This window comes from Felis catus, chromosome A2, assembly GCF_018350175.1.
Source record: "Felis catus isolate Fca126 chromosome A2, F.catus_Fca126_mat1.0, whole genome shotgun sequence".
Taxonomy (NCBI): domain Eukaryota; kingdom Metazoa; phylum Chordata; class Mammalia; order Carnivora; family Felidae; genus Felis; species Felis catus.
In genome coordinates this window covers 63,492,568-63,510,008 of record NC_058369.1, presented here as the reverse complement: position 1 = coordinate 63,510,008, position 17,441 = coordinate 63,492,568, and the positions used below count along the sequence as shown (strand labels likewise).

The following is a 17,441-nucleotide window of genomic DNA, read 5'->3' as shown; positions in this document are numbered from 1 at the left end:
CTAACCACCAAATAGGCTTTTGGTGAGTCGTAACCACGGATCCCAGGTCACCATAACAAATGCAATAATAGTGAACACATTTGAAACATCGTGAGAATTACCAAAATGCAATAAAGACATGAAGTGAGCAAACACTGCTGGAAAACTGTCACCGACAGACTCCCGGGACGCAGGGGTGCCACAAACCCAGAATGTATATAACTGGCAATGTCTGCCACACGCAGGAAGATGAGGCGTGCCCGTGATGGAGCCACCTGTCCGGGCTTGCCTTTGGATCCTGGTTATAGAATCAACATGAAAGTGAATGTCTATCGGGGCCCAGCTAATTGTCAACGGAAACATTCCCTGGAGAGCCATCTTTACGGTTACTGCTTCTAGAAGGTTCTTAGAACAGGAAGTAAACCTCCAGCTGGAAATGCCTGAAAGGGCGTCTCAGAAAACTGCCAGCAAAGGCTCCTGTGACCCCAGCCGTGGGCGACACTCTTCCCACCTCTGTGCACGAGCTTCACCCAGCATCAGCCAGCGCACGGCCCTCCCCGTACCCCCTGTGCGCGCTGACCCTGCATCCCAGCCACCCGGATGGGACACGGCTCATTACCCGGCTGCTTACACCGATAAGCCAAGCCCTCCACACGCGGTCAGCACAAAAAGTTATTCTCAACTTAAAGGCAAGCACAGTTGATGTTTAGAATTTTCTACGTGTTTGTTTTTGTACATTCTTAAGAATGTGCAACCCCTACTTAACCAAGCAGGGCTGCCCTGGGGGGTCGTGCACCAAGGTTGGAAGCAACTGGATTGAATACCATCACCAATTTTAGCCTTTCTGACCTCAAGAAGGCAACGTTGTAGAAGTAAAGACCCCAAGGCTTTGACAACGCCAGTGATGCTCTTTGGCGCCCAGCTTGGCCTCTTACCCCTTCCTGCCTCCAGCCAACCCCTTGGTGCAGTGGCCCACCCCTCCCCCCCCGAGGGAGAGTGGCCGGCTCAGTGGGCAGAGACGCAGGGGCACCGCACCTGGGAATGGGAGATGCTGGCTTCTAGAACACTGTGGATGGTCTCGTTTGAGACATGGATGGAAGATTGGAGCTCCCTGGTGAGCTTGGAGACATTCTGCATCACATCTTTGACTCTGACATCTGAAAAATAATCAAAGGAAAGGGAATTCTATAACGATAAATGTTTGGGCTGTTGCTAACTGTGAAAACGAGAATCGATAACTAGACCGCAGCGAGGATTGTCCAGCTCACGATAAACACTAGACAAAGTCACATCCTCTGGAGCCCGGATCATTCACACTGGAGGCAAGGCAAACCCAAGGCAAACCCAAGGTCTGTCCCCACTCACGTGACTCCTCTCTCTAAGACTTGTATATTTTAGGGTCTACTCCAGAAAGATGTTTTTCTTAGGGGACAGTGACAGTGCCTGCAGGAAACTCTGTCCACATATTTACTTATCCCACTTTTTTTAACAAGAGGAGGATCGCATGAGGATTTTTCCAAAACTCACCACATGGGGCATGCTGCTGCTTCACAGGTGTTATGAATTGTACAGACTAAACAGACAGAAAACAGACTTACAGACACCAAATGGCTTGTCCAGGAAGGCAGGGCCGGGGCGAAACCCAGACCACGGGAGTTTCTCATCCTTCCCGCTCCCGGTTTTGGTCCCTAGGATTTTAGGACTTTGACTTTCCTTCTTGACCCCAAATATGTCAGAGAAGCCAAGCTCTGAATTATTTCCCACATACAGTAACTTCCCCTTTGTAGGTTTTATCTTAGGAACATATTTGTGTGAGAAAACACAATCTTTAAGGATGCGAACTTGGAGGCACCCCATCTTACCTTCGGTCACTGTGAAATTCCTGAGGAAGGCCATCACAGGATTCCCCGACAACCAAGTCTCCTCGAGGCTTTGGGCCAACCTAAAATGGCACAAAATTAAAGCTAATTTAGACAAAATAAAGCCCCGGAAACAACGGTGAATAACACTGCTCCCATTCCCAGGAGAGGAGTTGGATCGCATCACATTTCCACAAGCTTCCTCAGATAATCAGACACAGCGCATCCCCTGACGCTCTCCGAGTGTGAATGCCCGATACCATCGTGGCTCCGGAAGCGTCCCCTCGGGGCCCCTGCCAGGCGAGAGGAGTCAGGGGGATAATGGTGTGCCACGAATGACTCTGCATTGATGGAAACAACAGACAGGATAGATCACGGAATGCGTAGGAAGCTGGGACCCCAAGGACTCAGGTGAACATCATTCTTTCTGAGTCATTTGCAGGATACAAAGTGTCCGAGCTCCTCCTCCGGGGGCACAGACGTAGAGGACACAGAACAAGGATAATCCAATAGGAAAGCAGTTTCAGGAATCAGTGACTGCCCTTACAAAACGTATTCACTTATTTATTTACTTAAATTTATTTTTCTTTTTAGAGAGAGAGCATGAGCTGGGGAGAGGGGCAGAGAAAGAGGGAGACAGAGAATCCCAAGCAGGCTCCAGGCTCAGTGCAGATTCCAACGCGGGGCTCAAACTCATGAACCGTGAGACCATGACCTGAGCCAAGATCAAGAGTTGGATGCTCAACCACTGAACCACCTGGGTGGCCCTTACAAAACGCATTTGATACCATATTGTAATCTCTAACGTTTGATCTAGTATCTCGATCATCAATAAAGTTAGCCTTTGAGCTAATGCCGCTCTTATATTTCACCACTGAAAACATAACGTTATGGGGGCGCCCGGCTGGCTCGGTCGGTGGAGTGCACGACTCTCGATCTTGGGGTCAGGAGTTGAAGCCCCACGTTGGGTGTAGACATGACTTAATAAAAAATGAATAATAGGGGCTCCAGAGTGGTTCAGTGAGTTGACCATCCAACTCTTGATTTTGGCTCAGGTCATGATCCCAGGGTCATAGGATTGAGCCACATGTTGGGCTCGTCTCAGCATGAAGCCTGCCTGAGTTTCCCTCTATCCTCTCTCTCTGCCTCACACTCACTCACACTGTATCTCTCTCTCTCTCTCTCAAATAATAATAATAATTAATTAATTAATTAAAAACTTAAAAGTCATGAATGGGGCACCTGGGTGCCTCAGTCGATCAAGCATCCAACCTCAGCTCAGGTCATGATCTCGTGGTTCGTGGGTTCGAGCCTCGCGTCAGGCTCTGTGCTAATAACTCAGAGCCTGGAGCCTGCCTGAGTTTCTCTCTCTCCTCTCTCTCTGCCCCTCCCCTTCTTGCTCTCTCTCTCTCTCTCTTTCTGTCTCTCAAAAATAAACATTAAAAAAAATTTTTTAACTTAAAGCCATGGAAAACTTTGATGTATTAATATGCATATTCATAGTATGTGGTACACATTATTGTCTGAGATTCATAACTTAGAAACTCAAGACATCTTTTTCTTTTGAGGGGGGTAAAAAGAGAGAGAGAGCAGGTGTGGGGCAGAGAGAGAGAGAGAGAGAGAGAGAGAGAGAGGGACAGAATCTTAACCAGGCTCCACGTTCAGCACAGAGCCTGACTCGGGGCTCAATCCCATGACTCTGGGGTCAGACCTGAGCCAAAATCAAGAGGTGGACGCTCAACCGATCGAGCCACCCAGCCACCCCTTGAGGTCCTGAGACATCTTTATGAAGGAAACCGTGGGGAAGGTGGGGGAAGGCGGGGGAAGGCGGGGGAAAGCACGGGGAAGGCACAGGGCTGAGCTCGCACATACATGTGCACGCGCTGTTGGGCCAAGTCCAGCACCGGCTCGCATTCACAGTCCTGGTCAGTGGCGTGTTCCAGGCTAGTCTTGAAGTTCGCCAGGGTGCTGGAAAGATTCCTGCTAAGACTTTCACAGTCCAGCTGGAGGGGTGAGGACCATGTCTCTTCTATTTCCTAGGAAACAGCAAGGATGTGGTTAGAAATACACACACTTGTTGGTAAGGGCTCCCGTCCAGTTCCCGGATCAACGCGTGCTTCCCCCCGCCCCCCACCCCACCCCGGGTACAGCGTGTGATTATTTCCTGGGCCTCGGGAGATGCAGCACCAGACACAGGGCACGTGCGAGCATGTCTGCTGGCTCCCTCGCACTGCCATCAGTGGCTGGGCCACAGGGGACCATCTCTGTGCCCTCCTCTGCCACCGGCCCTCCAGGCAAGGGGCATGTCCTCCCCGGCCTGACAGGGTGTGAGCACAGCCCAGCTGGTGGCCTGGCACTTGGCCTCCTGGAGTCTGTTCCTGGTTTGAAAACTGACACTTTGCACAATTCCCCGCCACAAAACCGACCACTGAGAAGAAACCGTATGTGGTCGTCCATCCATCAAGTGGGTAAAAGCTGGGTCTGCCCTGTCCTGAAGTCCGCAGCGCAGCCCAGAAGCGCCCGATCTTCCCCTCGGCGAGGGAGGTGCTCCCAGGACTCCCAGGGGCTCGATGGAATCCCCCAGTCTAGACCCTGACTCCAGGAGTCCTTGGTCATCTCAGCGTCTTCTTAAGAACGTTAACCGGCTTCACAAGAGACCATTTCATAAAAAAGGCTTTTAGAATAATCCCTATAAATTGGTAAAAACACAAAACTTCTTTCCTATGTAATAGTTTGTGACAGACACGGGAGAGCTGCACGTGCGTAAGTACGCGTAAGACACACAGGCTGGTCCGTACCTTCCCCCAACACAGAAATCCCACCACGTGTCAGTCGGTCACAGTGCCAGCACCGTGTTCGCGTCCTCATATTGTATTTACATCCCGCGACCCTTCCTGATGGTGGAAGCTTGGCCCCAGGTTATGCAATTGCAGGAAGAAAGGACCAGAGGTAAGCGACACTTACATGAGATTTCTGCTGACCACAGCTTCCACACGTTTCCCTCACACCCACCTTAGCTGCTCTCGCAAAGGAAACCACAGATCACTCAAGTGACCGGAGAGCGCGAAGAAACACGCGTTCCAGGGAGAGTTACATGTGAAGAGTACTGCGTGCGGAGGCAGAGGGACCTGCGCCCAGGAGTCGCTTGGTGCAGCCATGAGGATCTGCCTGGGGGCCCGAGACTTGGCAAGGCAGTGGGGAGCACTCCCACGTGTGCACACACACGGCACTGTGGAGCACCCCCACACTTGGCACCAAGGAGCACCTACACAGCCCCGGGAGCACTCACACACATGACACTGTGGAGCACCCTCACACTTGGCACCAGGGAGCACCTATGCAGCCCCGGGAGCACTCTCGCACTTGGCACTGGGGAGCACTCACACATAGGGCATAGGGGAGCACGCACATGCCGGGCACCTGGGAGCACCTACACAGCCCTGGGGAGCACTCACAAGTGGCACTGTGGAGCACCCTCACACTTGGCACCAGGGAACACTCACACACCGGGCACCTGGGAGCATCTACACAGCCTTGGGGAGCACTCTCGCACTTGGCACCAAGGAGCACTCACACACAGGGCACACACAGGGGAGCACTCACACACTCAGACCTGGGAGCACTCACTCACTCAGCATTGGGAAGCAATCACACACAGGGCACCAGGGAGCACTTACACTCAACATCTGGGAGCACTCACACACATGGCACTGGGGAGCACTCACACAGAACACCAGGGAGCACACACACAGGGCACCAGGGAGCACTCACACACAGGACACCAGGGAACAATCCCAGACATGGAACCGGGGAGCACTCCCACACATAACACTGGGAGCACTCATACACGATCAGAGCACCCAGATCCACACCACCACCACCACCACCACCAGCAGCACAGCACCTGCATCCCGGGGGAGCCGACCCAGCCAGCAGACCACCACACACCCGGCACCTCTTCACTAACTCGCCCAGGATCATGGCTCCCTTTCCCAGTTCACGTTTTCCCCATCAATTTGGGAATGAAGCTAGAACAGAAATCTTATAGAACGGTTCAATCATTCACCCGTTCAGAAAACCCCTCCTGAGCACCAGCCCAGAGTGGTGAACACAAGACACAAATCCCCTGCCTCCCAGAGGCTTGCATCCTGGGGAGGAACCCAGAGGACAGACAGCCATCGGGCAGAGCATCTGCAAGGTGGTTGGACATCCAGACCCCATGTCAATATCCCCCTCCTCCATGGAGGCCCCTCTTCCCAGCACACGGGTCACAGATGCATCCAGGTCAGAACTATGGGTACAACTCACTTCTGAGAATGTGGGCTGAAGGAAATCTGCTGCACAGGGCTGCCTTCCTTTTTACAAAAGAACCCTTAGTTCATACTTTGTGATTTTATGCACATGAAACGTAAGGCTACTCATTTACAATATTCCTGTTCTGGATTTTATTCTTAAATTTAACAACGCAATAATTTTGATATATAGAGGGTTGCAGAGAAAGGAAAGTGCACGCCCCTCCCCAGCAGCAAGGACACTGGAAGGAAAGTTCTGGCTTCCTTCATCACAGACACCCCACACTCCACGCAGGAAGTGTCGGGGACAAAAGCTGAGGCTGACATTCGCGAGGCTGTGCTTTGGGGACAGGCTAAGGCGACCAAGCACAAGAGCCAGACTCTGGCTAAAGAGGTCTGTAATCCCACAGTTGCTGGTCAGCGAGGTGAACTCCGTCTGTTGTGCAGAGGCAATGATGCCCAGGGGGGTTCCAAAGGGCTAGATCTGGGGAGAGGGCAGGAAGCCCCCAGTCCAAGCTGGATCCCAGCCACATTCTCCATGTCAGGACTCACTGGGCGCTTGCGTCATAGTTTAATGTAAATTCTGATCCCCCTGACTGCTGTTTTCCACCACTGAGGGGCATGAGCGAAAGAAGGCGTGGGGCCGCACCCCCAACCCTGGCCTCATCGACTTGGCCAGGGCTCTCACGTCCCCTGGCCCCGAGGCGATTCTGTGTTAGAACGTTCTATTCCGTCAGATGCCTGGATGCTAAAAATAGCTCCATGCCTTTGGATGCTAAAAATAGCTCCATGCCTTTCCCTCACCTCTGCCAGGCACAGGGCACTTCACACCCCTCAGCCGGAGAGCATTTCTGATTCTAAAAAGCCTCGGGCTCTTGAAAACCTTGATCTGTCCTCGAGGCTTTGGCATCCTGAGATAAGCAAAATTCTATTTTTGTCACGAAAGACAGGAACGGCTCTCTATCAAAACGGACCTCGCCGCTTCCAGCCAGAACCGTGGACAATCCTGGTAACTGGAACTAGAAACCCGATCCTTGAGGCAGCTTTGAATGCTGGCGGTTCTGGCCTTGTTCTATGATTGCAAACTTCAGTCGGCACTCAAAAATCAGCTGTCGGGTTTTTTTGTTATGGATCCGCATTTAATACGGGACAAAGACCTGCAGGAGGCGCAAATAAGATGTGGAGGGTCTAAATAAATCAACGGGCCGCCAAGGCGTCATCTCTGCAGAAGCCCCCTGGCTTCCCAAACACGTCACCCCTCCTCGAGCCTGACGCAGGGCCCGGGACTCTTGCTCCTCAGCGAGGGAGGCCTTCCACGTCGTCACCGGGTTTGGGGCTTAGCCTCACTTCCTCCAGCCTGTCCAGAGCACCCCTCTCTCTACTCGGGGTGATGATCCAGCTTCCACTGGACATATGTTAAAGCAGCGTCACTGGAGAACGCAAGTGATAAATGGCCTCCAGGATGAGCGCTTGAAGGAAAGAAGTTTCCGGTCCTGGCATGTTCTCCAGGAGTCAAAACCCACGACGGGCTCGTAAATGTTTAATAACTGGCTCCCTGGGTAAAAAGATCTTATTCGTAGAATTTGCCAATTTCCGTGGTGTACATGGCGTCACCATGGCCTAGCTCAAGCCACCAGCACGACGTCCCTGAACCCAGAATTGGGAAGAGGTGGGGGCGCCTGGGTGGCTCAGTCGAATGTCCCACTTCAGCTCAGGTCACGATCTCGCGGTTCATGGGTTCGAGCTGTAAGGGTTAAATTGTACTGTAGGGCTAACGCTTAGCTTGAAAGATAACAACTTTGTTCTGACACAGAAGGTCAAAAGATAACAACCTTGCTTTTACTCTTGTAAATCATACTTCATACTCTTGTGAATCAGGCTTTACCAATGAAGGAAACAAAAGCTCAAAAAAGAGCATCAGAGACAAGGTCAAGGAGATCCACTGGTTGCAACTTAGCGGCAGAAAGTCTAAAATGATCACCTCATTCGATAACTGTTTCTGTCAATAACTGTTTGTGACTCATCTGGCAACTGTTTCTGACTCATTTGGGAACTGTTTATCTGTTCTGTTCCCAGATAATGATAAAACGATGTGATCGGCTTTAAAAACTCTGTACCCCGGCTGTTCAGGGCCACACTCTTATCAAGAGTGTTGGTCCCGATCCGTCGGCCTTGCCTCTCATTGTAATAAACTTTGTTGCAACTGTCACTGGTGCCTGTAGCATTCTGTTTCAGGAGTAGCGTGGATGCAACAGAGCCCCTCGTCGGGCTCTGTGCTGACGGCTCGGAGCCTGGAGCTGCTTCGGATTCGGTGGCTCCCTCTCTCTCTGCCCCTCCCCCGCTCATATTCTGTCGCTCTCTCTCAAAAGTAAAATAAGCATTAAAAAAAATTTGTTTAAAGAACTGGGAAGAGGTGGACAGCAGCCCCCTCCAGTGGGGCACCTCCACCAGTCGGACGCAGCCCACATGGGCAGTCTCCAGGAGGGCAGACTCAACAGCACTCTAACATCATTAGGAATTGAGGAACCTCTGTTTTTCACATAACTTATTCTAACACACGTTCACAGAATTTGCTCAGTAACGAGTTGCTGTTCAAGAGCCAGTGTGCAGACTTCTGGGACGGGGACGGCCCGCGCTCACGGGTGCACGGGCTCGCCCCAGCACAGCCCTGGCAGAAGCCGAGGGGAGGGGAGGGGAGGGAAGGGGAGAGGTGGGGTGGGAAGGGGAGGAGAGGGCTCACCCCGAGGCCTAGCACCCGACGAGACCTCGCAGGGCCAATCGGGATGAACGTGAAATTCCGGGACACGTGGCGGAGGACAAACCTGGTAGTGGCCGTGAGCCAAGGCAGCCGCTTGTAGCGCGGGTGAAAGGACACGCCACGCCCCACCTCGCTGGCAGCTCAGAGCAGCACACATGATGTCCTTCGTCAGGGAAGGGTTTTCTGCCAGAGGAAACACACAGCCACGTCATGAGGGCACGATCCTCTCCCCAGACAGCTGCTCTCACCGAGCCATCTCTGAAAGACTCAAATTGATTACAAGTTCATCCACATTTCTTAAATCGTCAAAATGAGGGGCACCTGGGTGGCTCAGTCGGTTAAGCGTCCGACTTCGGTTCAGGTCATGATCTCACGGTCTGTGAGTTCCAGCCCCGAGTCGGGCTCTGTGCTGACAGCTCAGAGCCTGGAGCCTGCTTTGGAATCTGTGTCTCCCTCTCTCTCTGCCCCTCCCCCACTTGTGCTCTCGCTCTCTCTCTCTCTCTCTCTCTCTCAAAAATAAAAATTAAAAAAATTTTTTAATAAAGACTAAAAATCTCCCATGGGGTACCTGGGTGGCTCAGGTGGTTGAGTGTCAAAAACTCTTGCTTTTGGTTCAGATCATAATCCCAGGGTCATGGGATCGAGCACGGGGCCTGCTTGAGACCCTCTCTCTCCACCTTCCCCTCTCGTGCTCTCTTTCTCCCTCTCTCTCTCTCTTGAAAATAAAAAAAAAAATTAAAAAATTAAAAATCTTCCTAAGTACCCACACCTCCAAAGCCTGAAACCTTGCACATACTAAAAGCATAAGATAAACTTTGTAATTCTCTGGAACATCCTTCTTGATGATGATTTGTTGATGAACTCTCCATGTAACAAAGAACATACCCGACCTGCACCAAATATTCCTTCCCGGGAGCATGCTCCTCTCTGTGAAGACTGTGTATCCTGGGCAGCTGACCTCATGTGGGCTCGAACTAAACTCCTTCCTTTTTTTTACAATTTCTAAAAGATTTGCTCATGTTGCGTCGACAGTAAGAGTCTGCCCAAAGGCTGGTGCAACATCCACAGCCTTCTGCAGCCACGGCCGCCTCTGTCCCCCTCATCCCTGGTGCTCCTACCTGCTTCCCAAAGCCACCTGCACCTCCTGCAGGGCGAATCATGCCTCCTGACCCTGCCCGTGAGAGCTCCTGCCTCAGGAGTCCTTGGCCCCCTCTGAGTCCCCTCTGAGTCCCCAGCTGTGCATGTTCCTGGCTTGCGCACGTCCCGCTCACGCACGTCCCGCTCCGTGCACGTCCCTGTTCGCGCACGTCCCTGGTTCCTGCAGGTCTAGTTTCCGGCACGTCCCTGCTTACGCACGTCCCCGCCTCAGGCACGCCCCCGCCTGCACACGCTGCAGGGAACCTAGCAGGACCTTTGAATGTCTTGTCTCAGGTCACTGCCGGCCCCCAGCACACGCCTTTGCGCCTAGTAGATGTCTGGTAAATATGGTCACCTTGCTCATTATGCAAAATAAAATACGTTGTCAGGAGTAGCAAAATCTTTTCTATTTTCTTCAGTTCGGCGAAGAATTCGGTCCTACTTCTTACATTATGACGTTGTTTGTCAAAAGCAGTTTTTAAAAAAGCTGCTTTGAACTATGGTTGACCCTTAAGCAACAGCGGTATGAACTGCACAGGTCCATCCACTTGCACACGCATTTTTTACAGGACAGCACTACAAATGTATTTTCTCTTCCTTAGCATTTTCTTAATAACATTTTCTTCTCTCTTAGCTTAGTTTACTGCAAGAATACAACGTATAAGGGGCTGCCTGTCTGGCTCAATCAGTAGATCGTGGGACTCTTGATCTCAGGGTTGTGAGGTCAAGCCCCATGCTGGACGCTGGACGTAGAGAGTACTTAAATAAATACACTGTAAAAAGAATACAATGTATGATACACAGAACATACAAAACACATGTTAATTGACGTTTTATGTTAAAGCTATTGGTCAAAGGTAGGCTATTAGTAGTTAATTTTGCGGGGAAATCAATAATTATATGTGGATTTTCGACAGCATGGGGAGTGGATGTCCACCCCTCATCATTCAAGGGCCAACTCCATCTACAATGCAGTCCACATAGAATACACCCAGTCTCGAGGAGCCTGGGGGGGCTCAGTCGGTTGAGCATCCGACTTCGACTCAGGACATGATCTCGCAGTTCGTGAGTTTAAGCCTTGGGTCAGTCTCTGTGCTGACAGCTTACAGCCTGGAACCTGCTTCAATTCTGTTTCTCCCTCTCTCTGCCCATCCCCCACTCAAAGCCTCCCCCTCCTCTCTCTCAAAAATAAACATTAAAAAAAAATGTTTAATTAAAAATAGAAGAATATACCCAGCCTTGCTTTTAGAAGCAACCACATGAATGCCTCATTTGTTTCTATTTTCTCATTGATCTCGCTATTTCAGATTTTGAAAAGAGATCTCCCTATTGTACAAAACGTAAACTATGTCTCTTAAGCAACCCCTCACTAAAATACAGAGCAAAAGGGGTACAGCACCATTAGACACGACAGCATCTATCTCTGAAGATAAGTGGCCCCTCTGCTTTGGAGAAGACATAACAGCGTGTTCAGGGGTTATGTTATCCAGACCTAGGATGGCATCGAATGCTCCAGGAAAGAACTCACTGCCTGTGTGGGACTTTAGGCAAGGACTATGTCCTGTGTTTCCTGCTATAAAATGACAAAGTGCAGGAGGTGAGGACGGAGGCCTGGAGTTTCTAGAAGGTGCAGGTTGGGGATGACAGGCTGGGCTGTCACATCTGCCCGCACCCACCCCTGCATCTGACATCGGCCAGCAGTGCGCCCTCCAAGGCACTGCTGTCTGGGCCTCTCCCACCAGGCTCGCAGCCCATTCTTGCTGGCCCTCAGATCGCTGCTGTAGGCCTGGCCCTTCTGACGGCTCCTGTGGCTAATCCCGGCTCTTGCACACTTTGGAAAACCCTGCTCTGGCTTTGCAGCCCTGCCCCCCTTTTCTGGACCTCTCCCCTCTGCTCCTCTGGGTCCCACAGGTTCCTCGGCAGGAGAGAGGCCCTGACTTCCTCACTCCCAGGCCCTGGGCAGCCCCCCCTGACTCTCCTGGGCCCCAGTCTGCCAATTTGGGAAACCGAAGATCAAAGAAGACAACTTACTCCCCCTAAGGTCTATGAGCACATCAGGCCACATGCCCTGTCCTCATGCAGACGCTTCTAACAGACTTCGAGTATGAGATCCAGAGGACAAAAATGACGGCCTTCCTCGTGGTGACCCTGAACGTAATTCTCTGACATGCAAATAACTACTGTATTTTCAGTAGTAACAGGACCTGATCCGAGTGTGACTCCCTTGTGTGATGGAAAAAGAGCCATGTGCCCATTGTGGCCCCCCACCTGCCACCTCAAATCCTCACTGGCTGGTGCACATCCCCGGTCCCCTGCCCTCCTACTCCATACATGGAGCGACAGTTCAGTAAGGAAAAAATGGGAACGACAGTCTGAATGGGACTCAGGCATGCCTGAGTTTTCTCGAAACATAAAAATTCAAAATTAATTCTGTTGCTAATGTAATTTCAGGCATGCTGTATTAATCTGGCAGCTGCAACGCAGAAGGACAAAATCAATATAAATCTAGCTGTTAATGAACGTTCAGTCCACTTAAAAGCCATCAGGCTGGCTGACTGAGAAATGTCAGAATAATGACATGTCTGCAGGTGGCTGGGCACAACGTCAGGGAAGCCTTCGGACTGCAGAAGAAAACGGGATTTGCGTTTTACCTGGGCATGCTTCCCCGTGCCAAAGACATCTGGTGCCCGTCCTAAGGCGTACCTGGGTATCTAATGCTTCATATTCAACAGAATTGCCGATATTTGCAACATCTCTAATTGGGAGGAGAGATTTTCTTTAAAAATAAGAACAAAGGGGCACCTGGGTGGCTCAGTCGGTTGAACATCCGACTTCGGCTCAGGTCATGATCTTGTGGTTCACGAGTTCGAGCCCCGCATCAGGCCCTGACAGCTCAGAGCCTGGAGTCTGCTTCGGATTCTGTGTCTCCCTCTCTCTCTGCCCCTCCCCCGCTCACGCTCTCTCTCTCTCTCAAAAAAAATAAGTAAACATTAACAAAAATTTAGAAAAAAAGAATTAAAGCACATGACACCTGGGTTTCTTTGACATCTACCCACCAGATGTCTCACTACCTCCTCCCCAACACACACATACATTCCTTTTCCATGTTTCTTAGGGTAAACGATGCCTGCGTGGGTCCCAAAATTACTGTTTTTCATCCTCAACTTGCCCTGTAAGGGGTGGCCTACCGCGAGTCAACACCCACAGCAGGCAAGACCCAATGGGGAGACCCGTGTCCCCAGCCTGCTCTGTTTACGCCACCTAAGTGAGCTTTGAATTGGGCCTGGTTCCCACTCTCTGGAACGCTTGCTCGGCTGGCACCTGCTGAGCTGGACCCAGACTCGGCCCGTTTGATCTGAAGCGCCTGCCCCCACCGTGTGCCCCACTCGGCCTGATTCCACTTCCGTGGGGGTGGAGCTGGGGTCTGTGCTGTTCTCGGGGACAGCGACACCCAGCCTGGTGTGACATCGCGTGATGAATACCGGCTGCCGCCTTGCTGCGGAGACAGAGCTGCAGAGGGCGAGCCTGCGCCCTGTCTCCTGGACTGTCCTGCACCCGCTGCCCCACCAACCCCCCCCCCCCGGCCTTACCGCCCCGAGGAGGGCCGTGTGGCCCCTTTCAGGAGCCGCCATGGGATGCTGGTGACGTGTGCGCACGTGACAAATTCCTGGAGCGGCACGGATCCAGCCCCTGGGCTCAGGAGTGCTGTGACATGCACCGCCCACGTACCGCGCGAAGTCTGGGAGAACCCGGTGCCTTTGTTCCCACAACGTCCGCGCAGGGATTTCACAACAGTATGGGGATCGTAAGACCCAAGCGAATTCATTTACAAGATAAATACCGAGCTGCGCGGGACTATAGCCACCGTGCTGAGCATCGCGGAGGCGGAACCGAATGAGCACCGGGTCCTGCTCCCAGGGACCTAACACACGGCTGCAGGAAGGGGGGCTTCTAGGGCATCAGCGTGGGGGGGCTAGAGTACCCTGGGAATTCAGGGGGCATCTTCCATGCCAGGCACTGGATGGGCACCGAGGGTGAAGACGTGGTTGCTGCCTTCAAGGAACACCACCTCTGGCACAGGGAGGTGTAGGAATGAGGGCACAGACATTGCACGTGACCGAGGTCTGCTGGGCGTCGCTGCCGGCGGAGAGGGAGGCCATGCTTCTGGCTCGGGGCCACAGTTCAGCCAGAGTTTGATTTTTTTTTTTTTTTTTTTTTTGAGAGAGAGAGCGAGCACAAGTGGGGAGGGGCAGAGAGAGTGAGCCACAGAATCCGAAGCAGGCTCCAGGCTCCCAGCTGTCAGCACAGAATCCGACGTGGGGCTCAAACCCCACAAGCCGTGAGATCATGACCTGAGCTGAAGTCGGACGCTTAACCGCGCTGGAGTTTAAGTCAAGGAGACAAAGACGCACGTTTTGTGAGCAAAGACGCAGACCAAAAGCCCAGCTGGGGGGCGTGGGGGCCACCCGCCTTGGCTGGAGAAGAGTCGCAATGGGTGGGAACGTGGGGGACCTGGGTGGCCAGGTCCCTTGGGGGCCTCGGAAGCCAGGCACTGGACCAGACACACGGGGGTGACCCACCCATCTCGCGGACAGCTGAACCCTGAATGTCGGCACGGGGCCAGGAGCAGCCCACCTGCAAGGATGAGGAACAGGTGCAGAGCCAGCATCGTCACCTTCTGCAGAGTCGCCATGGCTTCCGGGGGTTTCCGAGGCTGCTGGAAAATCCGACACATGGCAACACTAAAGAAAACAATAGACAGTGGCCTTAACGGGTGAAAATCGGCGAGCCACGTGCATCCTTCACGCACGCGACAATAAATGGTAACTCTACGCCTGCAACACTCGGTCCAGACACACAAATAGCCGTCTACACCTCGAGGAAACACGGAGTCTCCCGCCGTAGTTCGAAGCATCCACCCTGTGGCCACTAAGCCGGATATCCGCCCTCTCCTTGTCTCGATCCATTCTCAAACGGAAGGGGGTAAAGGATCAGAGGGTGGCAAAAATGAGAAGCAGAGGAGAAGGGCAGCGGAAAGAAATCTCGCGGTTGACCGTTTACGTGTGGAGAATTCACTGCAACGGATGAATCTGTATAGATGTGAGATTCTTATCTCTGAATAAATGCCTAAGGTTGTGGGCTACGTAGCGTGAGTGTACATGTGTGTGTACACGTGTGTTCACGGGTGTTGGTCTTTACTGAGTCCACTTGAAGGGGTTGGAATAACACAGACCGAACCAAAGTTTTCATACGCTGCTGTGGTGTGAGTCCTGACCACTGGATTCTCCTTTTCTTTTTTGGGGTTTATGTTAATTTTTTTAAGTTTATTTATTTAAATGTTTTTTAATGTTTATTTTTGAGAGAGAGAGACAGAGACAGAGACAGAGTGTGAGGGGGGAGGGGGAGAGAGAGAAAGAGGGAGACACAGAATCTGAAGCAGGCTACAGGCTCTGAGCTGTCAGCACAGAGCCCGACGTGGGGCTCGAACCCACGGACTACGAGATCATGACCTGAGCTGAAGTCATATGCTCAATCAACTGAGCCACGCAGGTGCCCCTAGTTTATTTATTTATTTTGACAGAGAGAGAGAGAGAGAGAGAGAGAGAGAGAGAGACTCCTAAGCAGGCTCCAAGCTCTCAGCACAGAGCCTGATGCGGGGCTCGAATTCACAAACCGTGAGATCAGGACCTGAACCAAAGTCGGATGCTTAACTGACAGCCACCCAGGCTCCCCCGGTTTTTCCTCTTGTGACGCAAGTGCCTGGCTCAACCTTCAACTGCCAAGACATCCGTCCACTTCCAATGTGTTTCAAAAACACACATTACCAGCCACGCCACACTGAGGCACCTTGGTTTTCAAGATCTTGGATGATTTTTCCAACTGACGGTTCAAGCTGCTTGCCTTTTCTCCTCCCATGCTTCAAATCTCTTCTGTTTTATTTTTTTTAATGTGTGTTTATTTTTGAGAGAGTGAGAGAGACAGAGCATGAGCAGGGACAGTCAGAGAGAGAGGGAGACACAGAATCCGAAGCAGTCTCCAGGCTCCGAGCTGTCGGCACAGAGCCCGATGTGGGGCTCGAACTCACGAACTGCGAGATCATAACCCGAGCCGAAGTCGGACGCTTAACCAACTGAGGCATCCAGGCGCCCCAAATATCTTCTGTTTTAAATTCGCCAACAGAGACTGAGCCTACAATACCCCAGGACCCCACCCTCAGCCCCAAATAAAGCAGAACCCCCAGCCTGCACTCTTTCCACGCATGACCTCCTTTTGTGACCCCACGTGGGCTGTGGGAATTCCGGAACTCGTAAGTTACAAGCCATTACTTTTTCAGAGTCCCCTGGGCTCGCTGCTGAGGCCATCACGCAACCACAGGGCCGGTCCAGCCACAACGGTGGTTCTCAAAGGCCTGTGCCAGCACACAGCGGCAACCCTGCTCACTTCTGCCGTCACACCGCTGACAAAGTGGGCCCAGGAATTCACATTTGCCTCTTGTTTCTTTTTTAACCCCAAATGGCTTTTGTCTCACTCTTAGATGAACTTATACTCTTCCCACAATTCAAAGCTGTCCTCCAAATCAGACACAACCGAGCAGATAAACAACATCATCTGTGAAGCACTTCTAAAAGAATTGAACAAAGTGTGCGTCCATCTATTCCTTCCTCCCCCCACCATCCCCCACATGGGTGACATTAACTGATTAAGGGCACACCTGCCCAAAGAAATTCCCTGAAATTCCTTGAAAAGAAATATGCAAGATAACGCCTGGAGATCTATTAAAAATGAAAGAAGAAAAGCATCTTGGATTCTGAGACCTCTGTGTTGAGTCACCTACTCTGGGACACATGCTGCTGGGGCAGACACGGAGACGTCACATCTGAGTAAATGCCACATTCAGAATTCTCCAGAACACCGTGGCAACCAAAGCCTTGGGGGGCGGGGGGCAGGGGTTTAATGCAACTCTGTGTTTTTACAGCATCTTGTTTTAAATTTACTTTCCCCAGGCATGCCTGGGTGGCTCAGCCAGTTGAGCGTCTGACTTCAGCTCAGGTCATGATCTCACGGTTGGTGGGATTGAGCTCCGTGTCGGGCTCTGCACTGACCGCATGGCGCCTGCTTGGGACTCTCTCTCTCTGTCTCTCTCTGTTCCTCCCCCACTACTGCTCTCTTTCTCTCTCAAAAAAAAAAAAAAAAAAAAAAACAAGTCAGGCAAGTCAGACCTCAAACCCATGACCAATGGGATTACCTGTTTGGGGCACTTGAGGTCTTCCCCATTGAAGAAGCCGATGTTAGAAAGAGTGAAAACAGAGAGAAGAGAGGCACATAATCACCAAGCAGGAGGACGCTGGGAACCCAGCCTTGTGACTCTACTGACAAAGTGGTGACCATATAGCCGGTTCACAGCCAGTTGGTTTC

The 17,441-nt window shown here is 51.9% G+C and overlaps 1 protein-coding gene across 1 annotated transcript in view; it reads right to left on the bottom strand.

Annotated features, from left to right (window-relative positions):
* ABCA13 (ATP binding cassette subfamily A member 13) overlaps positions 1-17,441 on the bottom strand; it is a 396,806-nt gene that overhangs the window by 281,079 nt on the left and 98,286 nt on the right. Inside the window, exons 19-23 of the mRNA XM_045052108.1 lie at positions 14,661-14,767; positions 8,953-9,071; positions 3,711-3,874; positions 1,842-1,921; positions 1,015-1,136 (exon numbers count right to left, since the gene is read on the bottom strand). Of these exons, the coding sequence (XP_044908043.1) occupies positions 1,015-1,136; positions 1,842-1,921; positions 3,711-3,874; positions 8,953-9,071; positions 14,661-14,767 (592 nt within the window). The remainder of the gene's footprint in view (positions 1-1,014; positions 1,137-1,841; positions 1,922-3,710; positions 3,875-8,952; positions 9,072-14,660; positions 14,768-17,441) is intronic.